The 17,862-nt window shown below is 36.0% G+C and overlaps 1 protein-coding gene across 1 annotated transcript; it reads right to left on the reverse strand.

Annotated features, from left to right (window-relative positions):
• Positions 1-21: 21 nt before the first annotated feature.
• On the reverse strand, positions 22-12,029 carry LOC123872334. Its single transcript, XM_045916548.1, has 12 exons — positions 11,911-12,029; positions 6,056-6,216; positions 5,026-5,157; positions 4,374-4,553; positions 3,812-4,189; positions 3,017-3,713; positions 2,634-2,764; positions 2,206-2,364; positions 1,945-2,123; positions 1,733-1,865; positions 1,503-1,617; positions 22-1,379 (listed from the first exon to the last, which is right to left on the reverse strand). The coding sequence occupies exons 1-12, from the start codon at positions 11,939-11,941 to the stop codon at positions 22-24; spliced, it is 3,654 nt and encodes a 1,217-aa protein (XP_045772504.1). The 5' UTR covers positions 11,942-12,029.
• Positions 12,030-17,862: the final 5,833 nt, after the last annotated feature.

Genomic DNA, 17,862 nt, shown 5'->3' on the forward strand with positions numbered 1-17,862 from the left:
ATTTAAAGGAACTATTTGTTATTAATTTTTTATCTTATCTACATCGTGAATATCAGCTAAGCTGCTTCTTTTTCTTCGGAATATATTGCTCAGCATAGTCGTTATGTGAGCAGAACTTTGCATGGTTAAATCTTTTTCTAGGTGTAAAAGATTTGAAGTGGCTGTAGCAAAGTCGTTGAAACAGTTCGATTCGGTTACGCTTAAACACTGGTAGTTGCTTATTCTAGCAATATCCGTACTTAATGTTTCTCTGTACTGCAACCCCCTCACAGCGCACAAGTGTTTTATATTATCTGAATCCTTCGCCAGCCCCGGAAAATTTACGATTAGACTAAAACGTATACCAGCTCCTAAGAATGTTGGTCTACTCGATAAATGGCCGAGCCTATCATCAAACACAAAATCAAGTTTTTCATGTAGATACGTCATAATATACGATAATTTGCTGTACGTGAGACCAATTTCTCCTGGAGCATCAGCCGGCGTTGATATTACGACCCGTAAATGATCGTGAACGTTAATCCAAACCGCCACAGTTTTATCATCACTCACAAATACTCCACGACCATATGGCCATTGCTTTCCATGAAGACGATTGCAATCATCGATTTCATCTCTGTCACATAGAGGAATTAATACACCCGATGCAGCTAAAGCAGCGCCTATTTCAGATGGTTTTTCCAATATTTCATTAAGTGTATAATAGGAGCCTCCTTTTTGGTCAGATTCGGGACTTAATTGTTCAATAATTCTCGAAAACTCTTCTCTCATCAAAACTGTTGTTATTATTCTTTCGATATTTTCTAGTTTTCCAATCTTAAGGTTTAGCGGCAGTTCAAATCCATCTAAATTCCTCGAACATTCCATTGTACCTGATAGTACAAAGTCATCGCTTGTATCAATATTTAACTCGACTAATGGTTCAGATGATTCGGACGATGGCGTGTTTTTTACAAAATCTGAAATAGGGTGTTGTGGTAAGTCTGATTGAATATTAATATTGTGAAGATCTTTTATTAATGGTGTCATAAACTCTGCAAACACTTCATATACATAGTAATCTGGAGCTGTAACCCCACCGGGGAAATCTTCCTCTACAACCTGTACAACGTTCTTGTTATCTGGTATTTTTTTAACAGCTGGCCATATGACATCGAAAAGATCATGGTCAAGTTTTGTAATTCTGAATTTGATCAAATCAAATGTCTGTCGTTTAAGGAATCTTCCTAAAACATGCGATGGTGCTGCTTTGTTCGATGACGCAGATAGCGGCGTTCGTGTCGGTCTGGCTGACGCAAGTAGTCTGTAGCACTGCTCTAAAGTATCTATTGCCTCGGGTATATCCAAGACACGACGGGATGATACGTGATCTTCTGGCACTGCACATATTACATTCTAATAAAAGATCTATAGGTATTAAACATTTTCAACAACTTTTTAGACAGTAAAACTAAATAGATTTACATCATTTTAATAATATTAATATTCTCTCAAGTACTTACCCTGATCGGAGAACATTGCCTGGGCCTTGTCTTCACTTATTCCAAAATCTGATAATAATTGTCTGAATGGTAGTAGAGACGGGTTTCTGTAATAATCTTCAGCAGAGCGTCCAATCTTAAAATAAACATTCGCAGTTGCAATGATATATATGTCTATCTATAAACTAAAACCATATATGCTTTGATAATAAAATCAATAAAAATCGAAAATGAAACAAACATTATCTTACATCATCTAAATCTTTAGAATTAGCCCCCAATTGTTGTAACAAGTTGTAATAATGCCCGTTGTCTGGTAATACTGCCGCTAAATGTAAAGCTGTTCTTCCTTCGAAGTCTACTGCAGATAACGTTTCAGGAAATCTAAAAGGACATATTTATAATAAATCCACAAATAGTTCTATATAAATGTCATGATACAGTTAATTTTCATTGTTACTACCTTCCTCCTAAATATTTAATTATATTCGTTTTTCCATGTATCGTAGCTACATGTAAAGGAGTAGCGCCATTGGCTGAAATGGGGTCTCGAGCTATTGCGAATTTTCTGCGGTCTAAAGCTGCTTGCAAATCTCTTATGTTACCATCCCTTGCTGCTATGTGAACTCTATTTATTTTTTGCTGCAACAAGAAAACCAATACCGGTATATGATTTTATTTTTAAGAAGTTCATACCATTTTATCTAGTTACATTAAATATTACCATGTAATTTGGTACATTATCTAAAAAAGCTTGTAATTCAACATTGCCAGATCGTCTGCCGATCAATCTAGACCCTTCTCCATTTAATACTAGCGTAGCTAACATTTCCATATTTGCTGTATTGATCAAGTCTGTAACTTCCGGATCGATTTCATTATCCTGTATAAGTAAATATGTGTTAAGTTATTAACATTCTAAATATTTAGAAAAGTAGTTAGTGTAAGGCATTCGCGGACTATGTCAACATATAGTCTAAGAAGCTAGCAAATTAATCTAAGACTTTGAGTGTTGAGGTGTACGTGAGGTATTTGAGGTGCTATGTTCGTTCTACACTAATAAACACCACAAGGAAGGTTTTTATTTAGTTGGCTTATTACCTTTATATTCATGACGAATTGTGATTTTTATGACATATATAGTGTACTTACTACAACATTATTGCTGTGAACTGAGTTGTTTCTTTGAGTTATACTAGCGTCTTGTGTTTCTTGTTCAGCTTCACTGCTAATAATACCTTCTATTAGATTTTCTGGAATATTTCTGCCGTTGATGACGTTTCCTTAATTAGCAAAACAACCAAAAATATTGAACTAGTTAGGGACCCCCATACACATTATTTTATATTAATTAAAATGTAGTGATTATATTTCATGTGTAGAGCCAGAAGAGGCATTGGTGCTACCTCTTTTGGCACTGCCGTTATTTTGTTCTAATATAGCGCTTTTAGTGTAAGTGTCACTATGTTCAGGTTGACAAATTCCTTGTACTTGTACATCGTCATCGTCTTCATTGTTATCATGATTAATATTACCTTCAGATGCATCTTCATCATCTTGTTTTGTATGTGTAATATTGGCTATTTCATCTCCGTTTATACTTTTATCATGATCGTTTGAATGTTTGAATTTAACTTTATCATTGTGACCATTCATTTGTTTACTATTACTATCATCATGGTTATGTTTACCATTTTGCCCTTGTTCCTCTGTTGAATCACTCTCTTTAAAGTTATTTTCATCTGATATTTTTAGTGGACTATTATGTGTACTTCCATGAGGAGTTTCTTCTTTAGCAACATTTTCTTCTTCGATTGCAATATCGTTTTCAATTTCTTCATGATTATCTTCATTTTTATTTTCTTGTGTATTTTCTGCAAGTTCGTTATTTAGAATATCATTTTTATCCTTAGTTTCCTCGGTTTCAGTACTCTGTAGTGCTGCCTCCTGAGCTTTATCTTTTGAATTTGTGTGAATATTTTCTTTTGATACCCTGTCGTGCTCATTGTTTTCATTTTGTGATATTTCGTGATCTTGCACAGCAGTTTCAATTTCATTTCCCTCTTTTTCTTTCTCAACGTTCTCATTTGAAGTTTCTTCTGGGACAGGTTCATGTGATACGTTTTCTATATCGCCGTTATCAGTGGACACGTTTTCAGCATCTTCAGTATTTTCCTTAATCTCTTTCATCTCCTCTTCTTCTTTATTTGCTTCGTTAGGCTCAGTGGTTTCCTAAAAGTAAAAATATGATTCATGCAAATGCCTTTTGCTTAAAAGCAATGCAAATCAATTAAAACGACATTCGCAATAGTGTAACATGCGAAGCTCACCTTAGTATTTTGCGTATGATCTTCGCTAGGTTCGTTATTGCTTACATTTTGTTTTTCACTATCATTTAAATCTGGTAAATCTCTAATCAACTCATGCGTGCTACTATTTTTCAGTGATGCTATCTTATTATTTTCTACGCTATCCGTTATTGTACTTGTGTTATTTTTTGAGGAAATATTTTCACTCGAAGCCTTTAAATTTTTCTTTTTAATCTTTTTAGTATTTAGTTCTCCTACGAATTCGGTATCTAATATTTTCCAGTCCCATGAAGGTGGATACGTACTCGAAGGAGTTCTTGGCGCCTCAGGCAATATTTTGAATAGATTTTTATCAATATCTTGAGTCCTATTGATATAATAAGCTGGGGTTTTATTTTTCTATAAAATAAAAAGTATTGTTACCTCTCACTCTTTTAAAATAATTATTAAATTATAAGGGGCATGCATAACTTTTTTAAGTAATAAATATCACTGCAAACAATATAAGTGACGATAAAGAAGAGTGTGAATTATGAAAAATTTATGTCGACAATTTATGTATCAAACCATAGTACACACTTACATTATCAACAGCGCTTTCGTCAGCTCCTGCGCCAATGAGAGTATTGTAAGTATGTTGGTCGTCCTTTACGACCGCAGCATAGTGTAAAGGTGTTCGTCCATCGTTATCAACATCGCTGATCCCTTGAGGGTATCTTTCTATGATATATTTCAAAATACCACCATGACCTAAGCCGGCGGCCTGAGGAAATCATAGTTAATCGTTTTAGGAATAACCTCTAAAGCCTAATCATATTTTTTTGTAAACAGACCGGAAATGAAGTAAAAATCGGACATAACAAAAGAAGTCATCAAGTCAGTCAAGTTATCAGACAAATGATAATAAACATGAACATGATTTTTTACTTTATGTGGCGAACATTGCTGCATTGTTAATTTGGCATAACCATACTCTGATACTAATTAGTAACTAGTAAATCTATAAAATAAAGTTAAATAAAGTCTGTAAAGATCCGTGGTCAAGCTTCAAAAACGACTAATCATAAAATCATAAAACAAGAATAATTTGTAGAAAAAAAAAGTTATTTTGCGAATTTGTTCTCCTACTATTATATAGAGTACTGTTTGTTCCAAGTTTCTAGTAGACTAACTTGTTATAAATGCTTAATTGCCTCTCAACTAAATAATTATTATTATCATTGAATACAACATACTTTGTGCATTGCTGTCATGTTGTTGGCATCCCTGCTGGATAGAGCCTGAGGAGGTACCGGGTCGCTGGTTAATTTCAAAAGTCCTTCCAAGTCGTTTTGAATAACAGCACTGTGGATGTCACGTATCGTGTTCTGTAAAAACGAGTCGATTGAAAACTACTAAACTATGCAGTCTAAAATATAAAAAGGAATGGGTTGTAGGAATCCTCTTTTTAACCCCCGACCCAAAAAGAGGGGTGTTATAAGTTTGACGTGTGTATCTGTGTATCTGTGTGTCCGTGTATCTGTGTATCTGTGTATCTGTCTGTGGCATCGTAGCGCCTAAACGAATGAACCGATTTTAATTTACTTTTTTTTGTTTGAAAGGTGGCTCGATCGAGAGTGTTCTTAGCTATAATCCAAAAAAATTGGTTCAGCCGTTTAAAAGTTATCAGCTCTTTTCTAGTTTTCTTGTAGAAAAGAAGGTTAGATAACCGTTAGGTTCTTAATGTTATGTCAATTGACAAATTTATGCCAAGCTGTCAAGATGCCTTCACTTGTCGGGGGTGTTATAAATTTTTAATTTACACTTGTTATTCTACTTGTCTTATCATTGGGTAGATAATATTATATACTTACATAAGAAACCTGTCTTTCTATGGATAGTAAAAATAGACGATCTTGTGAAATTTCGGTTAGAAAGAATTATAAGCTTTGTTGCACCATGCAACAATTTCACATTTCTTTCGAGTCGATATCATACCATTAGTATTGAAATAGCAGCTGAGACATGCAGACAAAGTTTTTCAAAAATTCAAAATATTTTTATTCAATAAGACTTTCACAAGTACTTTTGAACCGTCAAAAGCATCTATCATTCGGAATGCCTTTCCTAACAAGAAGAACGAGCAAGAAACTCGGCGGTTGCTCTTTTCAAAGATTTGATATACAATATTATGCCAAGTATAAAAGTAATTGAAGTCCGAGAAAGTTTTTATTATTTTGGTGGGAACCCTAAAGATAGAATCATCCATTTGGTGGAATATCTCACCATAATGTAAGGCACAGCTTCCAGGAACTTCTTGACAACAGGCTGGCTGGATACTTCACTGAGCAGCCTGGCTCCCTGCCCCTCCCACACCACGCGCTGCAAGCGGCCCATATCACACTCGTGGCACCATATCCGAATGTTGTGCCGCTTGATTACCAACCCTACAAAATAAACATGCATATATAAACGACATAAAAAGTTATTACTTAACAAGTCAACAACATTGTTATATTGTTATCATGTTGATAACATGATTTCTGTTAAAATAAATCAAAGTTTCAAAGTTAGGTACGCGGTCTTAAAAATTTACATACAAATCTTTGAGCCCCTGTAATTTTAAAACTACATATTTTTAGAAAAATCTAAAACGCCACAGACACAGATATTAGTTTCTAGAATATGTCTGCAAAATTTCATGGACTTTGGTTGCTTAATATTCAAATGAAATTGGAACTACGATTGTATGAAGCGAGTGACGGAGAGAGCCCTGTTAATGACTAATCCTGTGGTTAATGAAATGTTTACAATCATGCTGCACCTAAGTACTTATTCTGTACGAGCAGGTGCGTTTTCCTGGTAGGTATTGTCTGTCATCGATTAAAAAGTTCAAGGTAAAGTGGCCCACGATAAGGGAAACAGATGATAAGTAACTAAATATAGCAAACACTACGAATTTTGTAATCGACACAATAGACTTCAAAAAAAAAAAATTTTGTTACCTAAGTCCTTACCTATTATTTTTTAATCAAAGTGAAAGGTTTATTGAGTTAGTTTTTTACGCTTAATGTTAACCTACTTAAAAGCACATCTCTCTGTCTTTCTACGTCCTAAAACATTGCTAAGGGTTTTGACCTCTTTCACATTATATTTATGTTGTCATTTATATCAATGTCTTGGGGTAGTAATGCGGTGGACACCCTAATCTTTTGCATAAGACTACTATAAATACTGAATTAATACTTTAAACAATACTTCGAAAATATTTTGGTCTTTCCCGTGTTCGAAACTGAGTTTTCAGTCGAACGACCTTGTTAATTCAAAACAACTGTTATCCAAGTAGATTATTTTAAGAGGATTATACTAATTTATGAAGAAAATTCATCGTAAAAAATTAATGAGGTATGCACTATAATAAAACTGAGTAAATATATAAGGGTGTGGCGTAGCTATCGATATTGAACGTATACTAATTTTTCATGGAAGGCGTAGCTCCGTAGTATATTTTCAGCATCGACGCCATTGATTCCAGTCAATTTGGTCCGCATCACTTTCGACACATACGATTAGTTGATTGTCCTCGATATTCAAATCGATTCATGTTTATAGCTGTTGTAGATGCGGGTAGGTATAGCTCAAAAAAACTCGTAGATAGCCAGTAGCCTTTTCCACTGGTAGGAACGTCCGAAAAAAAGGCCCGGAAAAACAAATTCGAGTAGCACTTTTGTCAATGATATAAGATGATACTATGGTATTTATAGGCCCGATGACTTTTATACTATTATGGACAGAGTTTCTAGGCCTAGGTACTACGAGGTGGACGGTGGTAAACAAACTCACAACAGTGTTACGGCAAAAAGTAAAATGGTTCAAAAACCATTTCGAATCAAGCGGGTTCTTACTTCTTAGGTACCTATTCACTAAAATGATTGTTCACACTGTAAAAAACCAGTGTAAATTAAAAATTTATAATACCCCCGACAAGTGACGGTTACAGTAACTAGAAAAGAGCTGATAACTTTCAAACGGCTGAACCGATTTTCTTAGATTATAGCTAAGAACACTTTCGATCAAGCCACTTTCAAGCAAAAAAAACTAAATTAAAATCGGTTCATCAGTTTAGGAGCTACGATGCCACAGATAGATACACAGATACACACGTCAAACTTATAACACCCCTCTTTTTGGGTCGGGGGTTAAAAATCAATTTGCATAGCCTTGATAGAATAAAACAAATGCATCGTTGATAAAGCATACAAGAAGTAGACTACTGTAACCTGTAATTCCCAATAATCCGATTGGCTTCGCAGTAATAGTGTCAGGCTTACGAATACTTGTATCAATGCAAACGGCAAAATTATATTATACTAGAAGATGCCCGCGGCTTCGCCCGCGTGGATTTCGGTTTTTGAAATCCCGTAGGAACTATTTGATAAAATAAAGGATAAAAAGTAGCCTATGTGCTAATCCAGGATATTATCTATCTCCATTCCAAATTTCAGCCAAATCCATTCAGTAGTTATTGCGTGAAAGAGTAAAAAACATACACACACACATACACACACACACACACACAAACTTTCGCCTTTATAATATTAGTGTGATCATTTATATTAGTTTGATGGTCTCTATTCTCAGAAAGACAGCCATATCTAAAGTCTATTCTTTAATGGAATTCAAAAAGTAAAATCAGAGAATCCAATGGATTTTAATATTTTGTAATCAGAATCATGTCACAATAATGGTTTCTTTTTAGATGCGTGTTCTACACCATTAGAGATTTGAATCTAAACTTTGAAGGGCCATTTCATCTAACTAAACCCGAGTGAACTTACCTAAACTCAAGGTCAGGTCTATTATTAACCTCTTTGATTATTACTCTACAAAATATAACGTCTACTACTTTAACGGAATCCCTAAACTCAATAATCTTCTTCATCTTACGAGTATCATATCATGTTGGGCTTGTTAATAACAACTGACAGAAGCTGATGCCTGATACTGCCATATACCGTCAGTCTATGAAAACATTGTCCATATCACTTCACCATCCGCGTCAATACAGTCTCTCAGTAGAACCCTTCCTGAGCCTTGAGTTAAGCTTCAACGTTACCCTATGGCCACTGCATAAACTGCGCTAAGATTCTAGGTAGGCACGAGATATCGTTAAATGTAAGACGATACAAAGTGGTGGTATTTTGACTTGAGCTTCCTGTAACTAATAAGTCATTATGGAAAATAATGACTGCTTTGTGGTCCAGTGTCTATTCCGCTACAGATCATGGGGTCAAAAAAGTTATTGGGGTTTTTTCGTTAAGAAATTCTCGGTAGCAGCTCGGTGTTGAAAAGTTGACGAAGTTACAAGCCTGTGCGACGAAGAGCACGTATGGTTCTGCGCCTAATCTCTCGTCGATTTTGTCAGATTTGACATTCCATTAAGCTAGAAGAGTGAGAGAATATCAAGTAGGTATAGGTGATTAGTATAAAAACTTGTGCACTTTAACATCTTCTGCGTAAGTAGCTGACTAGTCTCCGATTGGCTGTCGTGAAAGAAATTCGGTTAGGAGAACATTATCTTAATTATTAAAGGACAAATTGTTGTGCAATGAAGGTCGCAGTCAGGCTACCTGGTGTTCAGACAGACACGTTGTTAATATTTAATGACGCACCACGGATCGATCGCACATACCCAACAGAACTACACGATAGACTTTTATTAGCTGGGTATTGACTATTAATGTATGGAAGTTAATAGGCCATGAGGCCTTCAACTGTAACCGACAAAACCAAATGAAAGTTCTATCATTTTTACTTTCAATACTGATTTTCTATAAGGGTAGCCTAAATGCTTCTACTTAATACTGACCAACGTGGATGGAAGGTAAAATCTGAACTACCAAGCAGTTTTTCAACAATTTCTCCACAAAATTCCTTTATCTATATCAATAAAGAATAATTGACAGGAATATTTTTAAGATCTGAATGTGAATATTTTTGTGGGACAGTTGAAAAAAGTTCTTTTAAACATATTATTTTGGTGTTGAGCATAATATTTTCAGAACCTTCAAAAACATTGCTGAATGAAGCAACAAGTTCGCGTGTTTGGCGGTCGGAATTATTACCGCGATTAGCATAAGCGGTTTTCTAAAACACCCAAAACAATCGAAACTGTGCTATCCATCAAGATCTGATCAAACGCTATTGGATTGAAAATAACTGAAATGTTATCGCCTTCTTATTAAATTGAGGTAATTTACTGGTCTAAATTGAATTTCGTAAAATCACGTAAATACTTATTCTTAAACAGTGAAGGTCAACATGATATACCTGATTCAGCACTTTATTTTAATTACTTATTATTTTTTAATTCTTGACTTATACTGGATATTAGCTGATCCCTGCAACTTCGTCCGCATGGATTTAGGTTTTTAAACTCTTGGGGAACTCTTTGATTTTCGGAATAGCAGTCATCCCTTGCTCCGTTGCAGCACGATATAATATGAACAGTGATGAGTAGCCCCCCCCCCCCATTAGATTTATTAAGTTAGCCTTAGGTAATAAGGTGTACTTATTAAGTCATAAATAAGTAGTTTTAATAAAGAAAAAGCAGAGTCACAGACAAGAAGACCGACAAGAAGAGACCAATGAGTTGCGACGTGAGGTTGAAGTATCATTAGTAGGTATAGAAGCGGCAGCTTGGAGAGCCGCAGGTCATTGGGGTTCTTATCTTAGGTATTTAATACTGGAATAGAGATTCCTCAAGGGAGAGAGAGAGAAAGGAGGATGCAGTCTTGAAAACGCAACGTTGCGTCGCTAAACCCACACTCGGTTGACAGACGGTATCAATCATGGAGTCATTGGGCTCAAGCGATACAAGATTGTGAAAATCTCTACAAGAGAGTATGTCTAACTGTGACATAAATTGAGACGATCCTACAAACGAAGTAAATTATTAATTTTAAGTAAGAATTCAACTGCAATTTTAGAGTCAAATCGAAACAAGAAATATTTAAGTGGGCACCTATGTTTGAAGAAAAAGAATTGTAGTTCCATGGTTCAGAATTAACCTTGAAGGTATAAGCACCTGCGTAGCAAAGTAAATCATTGTCCGAAATGAAAAGTCCGTTAATATGACACGATAACGGGCGCGGCGTCAATTCCGTGAAAGGCAGTAAAGTAATATTCATGACCACGCAACATTTGGCCAAGCCTTTGAAAGCCAAGCCTTTTTACATGACCCAAAGACAAATAATCCATACTACTTACTTAATATTATAAATTCGATAGTGTGTCTAACTGTCTGAGCTAACATGGAGCTAACAGATTTTGAAAATTTTGGTACAGAGATATAGCTTACATCTATACTTTTTATTCTGGAAAATCAAAAAGTTCCCATGGGATTTTAAAAAACCCGTCAACTTAAAAACTTAAAACCAAAGTTTGTCATAGTAAAACAAAATGGAAACATAATATTATATCGGAATATATATTTCATAGATTGCATGTAACGAAAAGTTCCGAGAAAATTCACAGAAAAAGTTAAAATTGTCTACGCGAACGTAGCATGCACTATGCACCACCTACCCTCTAAGTTTTGCATAAGGTCGAAAAGTTTAGTTAAATTATCTATAACCTATATAACTGAAATAAAATATGAAAACAATCTATCATTTTTCCAAAAAAACAATCTACTCAAAAAATCGAAAAAATCGAAGGGATCCTTCATCCTACTTCAAATATATTTTATTTAGTAGGTAGGTATGCCTAAACTCTAGATACCAGGCTCTTCTATTTAACACACCTTTTAAATAAAACAACTTATTTTAGTTTTAGTTACTAAGCTTAGTTTAGTTTCTTTCATTTTCCACACTCATGTGAGACTTTTTTGCTTGAAATAAACTTCTGTTCATTTATTTATTTTGCCTAAAATCTAGAATAATGTCTTCTGCATACGAGAATTTGAATGATCAAGGTAAAAATTTTCATAAATTGAGATACGTAAGTTTTTAAAACCTATGCAAACTATATCCATATAATTAATTATTCTGAATGAAATAATAATTAATAACAATATTCACAAATACTTATATATAAAAGTTTATATTTTTAGCAAGTAAATAGTTAAGTTAAGCACTCACCGGGTGGGTTGGCGTTGGGTCGGGCGGGCATGTCGGCGTCGCGGGGCACTGTGGGCAGCGCGAGCAGAGTGCGCGCGGCGCGGTAGTGGGCCAGCGTGCGCCCGCCCGCGTCCCGCGCGCCCCGCGCCGCGCCCGCCCGCTCCAGCAGGCCCGCCGCCGCCGCCTCGTCCCGGCAAGCGGCGGTGTAGTGGAGTGGAGTGCGACCCTCCTACCATTTCATCATCATCATACTGAGAACATGTCTTCTCTCTTGAGATGGAAATGAGAAAAGTTTTGACTCTAGCCCATCACTCTCGCTAAGTGCGGGTTGGCAGGCTTCACACACTTTTCAGAACATTATGGTGAACTCTCAGACATACAGGTTTCCTTCGACGTTTTCCTTTACCGTTATGGCAAGTAATTTAAGTAAATATTAAATACATAATTCTGAAAAGAGAAAAGCGCGTACCCGGAATCGAGCCCCGGGTGTACATTTCGAAAAGGAAGCCTTTTTTTTTTAATTTTTACATTTAAAGTGGCTAGCTGAGAACTGCTGGACAGTAGCGGTATAATACCGTGCAAGAGCCGTACTCCTTGCAAGAGACCTTATCCAGCAGTGGATATCTGTCAATTGAGATACTTTTGCGACCGTAATATCCACAAAATAAACGATATTGTGGCTAATACTACAGGTACACAATCTTTAAACTAAAAATTTTCTTTCTGCGGAAAATATAGCATTTGATTTAGACCTGTCAATCTAGTTTAGTTCATAGATTGTGTGCGACAGTATTAGCTACAGTATATCTGACTGACTGGGTGCCTGATCTATCAATGCACAGCTCGAACTAATAGACGGATTGGGCTGAATTATGGCATGCAGATAGCTATTAATATAACGTAGACATCTGCCAAGAAAGGATTTCTGAAATTTCAGACCCTAAGGCGTAAAATAGGGGTCTGAAAGTTTAGGGCACGTGGAAGAAGTCACAGGGTATAAGTTATTGAATAACAGAAGAATCCTCACAGAGTCCCTTTGATGCACCAGCTGAGGGTAGTTGTCCACGAGCCACTTCACGATGTCCATGTAACTGTAGAACACCGCTTTGTGCAGCACACCGACGCCAGCTTCATCGAAGCACGCCACGTACTTGTGGCGATTATGATCGTGGTCGAACAGCTCCTATTGTCGAATAAGTTTAAAAAAAGAAAAAATAAAAAAAAAACAAAAACTACAACATTGTACAAAACTGTATTACTTACCTAGTTTGAATAAAATTCTGTGGTGAAAATAAAATTCGATTTATCTTACCTAATATGTTAATGATGGGGCACATAACATAGCTCGAAGATGAATTTCTAAGAGAACTCCAACACTCGGGTTTCCTCGCGATGTTTTCTTTTACCGTTAAAACAAGTGATTTTTTTTTAAGGCACATAACTCCGAAAATTTAGAGGTACGTGCCCGGAATCGAACCCCCAAACCCCTGAATAAGAGACCGACGTCTTAACCATTTGACTATCACCACTTATACTAATTATTATACTTAACTACAATACAAAATAATTAAAAAAATATTATCTACCACTGCCACCTGCAGTTCCAGAAGTGAGCCTTTTTCAACGGCTGCATGCAGGGCATCACACTTGATGATCAAGTTGGTCAAGTATCGCGACAGAGGCAACGCTTCCGCCTCCGCCAGCAGCCGGTGGCCCTGGCCCGCTAGGATCACCCGCTCCAGCTTACACTCTGCCTTACCGCGCACCCATTGACGGAGCTGGGCTGACGATATCACACCCAACACTATAGAAAGAACACCTCGTACAGCAACATCGAAGAACACAAGAAGAAGAGGAACACACAGAAGAGTTTTATCGATTGAAAATGAATGATCAGCAGGGCGATTCAGAACACTCGACTCGGTAAATTATCGTTCGATAAGATGTATTTTTCAATGAAAAACGTCATTGAACAATAACTTACAGAATCGAGTGTTCTGAATCGCCCGGCAGGCTCCGCAAAAAGTCGAAGTAGCCGAGTCAATAACAATTTATAAAAATAAAAGTTTGATCAAGCATTTATTCATACAAATTACTCGTTAATTTAGCAATTATACCTTTATATGTCTTCACATCCTTTTCTTGAAAGTTATTTTTCGTATTTTGACCATAAGTATTTTCAATGATATAAAAAAATAGAAATGAAGTCAATGGTTTAAATAAAACCACTGCTCAATGAGTGCTACGAATTGGCTACGAATTTTCGTAGCATATCGCGCGTGATTGTATATTTTACCGCTCTAAATTATAGAGCCTGTTTTATTGGTTATTTATTATAAAGGCCTCTTTATCAGTAATTTGTTAAGGCAATTTAAATATAATTGACACGAAAACATTCCCAGAAAAACAATGTTATTCGTATCGAAGACAATACCAGAGTAAGCTTGAAAGTAAGCAATAGTAAAACTTCTACGTAGCAATAGTCTGTCAGATACGTCCACAAAAGATTAGCTGATTAGTTAATAGTGGGTGCTGTTTCAAGCTTTTTCTTCAGCCTCTAGTAGGTTGGACGATATTAAATCATACTTTTTGAAATGGTTGAAATTAAAAGTGCATTGCTGCATGCAAGAAAGCATTGATCAGATTCACTCAAGCAAATATTTTGTAGAAATGCAATTTAAAGTCCTTTATTAAAATGAAATTTGGAACAACTTATCTCCAGTATTAAGAAATTCCATAGAAATGATCCCATCTAAAATATTTTAATTTGAATGTCTGAAGCAAGGCAGTTGCTTGATTATGTAAAATTGAATTATTAACTTGGGAAAAGCTTTTAGTACGGGACCATAAGTATTATAATATAATAACATCATGAAAAAATGGACGATTAGCGACACAAATTAGGGTGAAGAATAATTGCCTGCCTGATCGTTTGCTTTGTCCTGCATCTACACTAGCGGCACGCTATGATGGCCGGTTTGACACATTACAATAGTGATGTGGAATGTCAATTTATTCTCGAACAAAAAACAATTAAGTTTTGTTTTTGTACCTGATTAAATAGGTTTAATAAAACAAAAATGTATATGTTTATTTAATTTATTTGAACGAACTGAATATTTGAACGAAAATGAATATACATACTTTATATGCACACAAGAAACATATGAATACAAAAGATACCAAAAAAGGTGCCACAAAAGGCCATAATTAATCAGATTCGTCCATACTACTATTTTCACTGTCGTCACTGCTATCATCACATACATTAATAATTATATGTTCGTTTTCTATAATATTATGTATTTTCACATCTCTTTCATAATCTTCCCTTATTAATTTAACAGTTCTATTCACAACCTTTTCCCAGTCTCCTTTAGTCACATGTTCACAAGCTTCTTCTAATAATTTTAGCATTTTTTTTGTGGTAAATGGGGGTTCTGTATTGTGTCTTGCAGCATATCCCTTAATTTGAGCCCACACCAACTCAATCGCATTATACTCACAATGGTAAGGCGGTAACCGTATAACTCTGTGCCCATGTTCTAATGCTATTTCGTCAATGACGTATCGGATCTTGGTTGGTTTGTTTTCTTTTAAAAGACGTACTAATTCCGCTTTTAACATATTCATGTTTGCATCTACGCCATTTTTACGAAGCCATGCGACGATATCAGCTTTCTTTTGGGATTGGGCAGGTGGCTTGTCAATTTGCATCGAGTGGTATGGGGCGTTGTCCATAATTATAATAGATGGTTCAGGGAGGCTACACAACATTGAGGTAAACCATTCAGTAAACTTTTCTCCATTCATGTCTTCATGATAGTCTCCAGTGGTTTTTGACGCAAAAGCCATGAGAGAACCTTCGACAAACCCGTTGATGGTTCCGGCGTGACAAATTATAAGTCGCGATCCTTTTCCTACAGGAACTTTGGAAGTAGATGCTGCTGTGTCATCGTTCCAAGAACGGCCTACAGTATGGTTAGCATTAAGCCATGTTTCATCCAAGAACACAACATTTTGCCAATTTTTGATTTCTTTCACTTGCCGTAAAAAAGTATACCTTGCCATCGCTATATCAAATCTTTCCATCAATATTTTGCGTTTGTTACATTTTTTGTATCGAAATCCAATGGTCTTCAAAATCTTCGTTAAAGAACTTTCCCCACCGAAGAATAATCCAGCTTCCTTCAGTGAATGCACCAACTTTTTTCTTGTTGGATACTCCTTCTGTAAATAGTAGCCGTAAACATGTCTTCGGATAGCATCGGCATCAAAGCTATCGATGCCTACGACTGGTTTTGCTCGTTTTCTCTTTTTTGGTGTGTGAAGTTTATTTTCTTCTGTGCCAGTCTCGCCATATTTTTTTTTAGTTATCCGTCTAACAGTTCGTTGTCCAATATTAAGCGCATCAGCTACGCGTTCAACCACTGACGTTATAGGTAAAATTGGCCCTCCATTTTGAGCTTCACGATCGAAATAGTTACGAAGGCGTATTACGAACTCACGTGTCTGACTATTTAGAACAGTTCTCTGCGTACGTTCGGTCATATCGACGAAATCCACAACAAAGGGCTTGAACAGAGTCCAAATTAACGAGCAAGGGTCAACAGTAATGCAGTATCAATATTTGAAATCCAAAGCCAGGTCAAAACTATATCACAATCGCATTGCACTGACAGTTTATACTTTTCGAAGCAACGTCAATTCGAAACTGCTTTGTTTTGCATTGAGCATTGACGCGAGTTTGCCGGAGGTAGTAGTTGTGCTAGCCAGCGATCCTATGTGACGATCGTATTAGATTCCATTTTTAAAAATTTATTGATATTTTTTTGCGATTTCAGAGGTTTGTCCACATAGTGAAAATTGTTCATATTCACAAGTACATTCACCCCTTAAATGGTGCAAACTGATTTTTCTACACTTGTATACATTTAAGAAATCAATTTAATAAATAAATTTTGAGTCCTAAACCTAAAACTACATTCGATAAAATTTATGAATCTCTGCACATCACTATCGTCAATAAAGTAATACAATTATTTCCTTCAAAGTCGTTATCAATTAATACGGAACTTCATGAGCGGACAAACGTCAAACCGGCCATCATAGCGTGCCGCTAGTTTAAGGATGTTATCACAGCCTATCCACTCGACTGACGTTGACTTGGGTCGGCAGAGGTGGTAGCTTTGATTGATTTAGGGATATGGGTCGTTAAACTATCGATCCACCGTTGACTGTTAAGACAACATAGGAAATCACCATACGGAATTCGATTGCCATCGATCACCGGTCGATAAGTATTGAGAAATCGAGCAGATTGATTTAATCGAAAGAAAGTCGATGTAGATTGATTGATCTCATTCTATTATGGTCTGATATCGATCAACGTATGAACATTCTATTGGTTTGAATCGACTATTGCGTAGTTTTAACTTCCGAACCTGTACTTACCTTAGTATTTTCTACATAATTTTTTTAAATCAAGACACGCGACAGCGTGTCTCGCCAAGTTCGATTCTAATAAGAACGGCGGCACGCTGACAAGTGTATATTACACGAACCATTTCGAGCTACTTTTGACCCCCCCATAACTCAAAAACTATTAAACCTACACATTTATAATTTTGCATATCTATTAAGGTCTATTTGATCGCTTAGAAACCCAAATTTCATGAAAAAATCTTTTGCAGTTCTCAAGTTATTAACGTCTGAAAAGTGCCATTTTTAACACTCACTCACTCACTCACTCATCAAAAACCTAACCTACTTCCAGGTGAGTTAGAGACTTGAAATTTGGTATAGTGATAGGTAATTAGGTGTATACAAAGGAAAAAATCAGAAAATAGCAAATTATGTTTTAATATGTCATATATTATAGGACAAAGTTATTGGGGCGCCTTGTAGAGAACAGCAAGTATGGATCGAGGCACACATTTTAAGTTTGTAACACTGTGTAATTACCTACCTACT

Source organism: Maniola jurtina, chromosome 15, assembly GCF_905333055.1.
Source record: "Maniola jurtina chromosome 15, ilManJurt1.1, whole genome shotgun sequence".
Lineage (NCBI taxonomy): Eukaryota > Metazoa > Arthropoda > Insecta > Lepidoptera > Nymphalidae > Maniola > Maniola jurtina.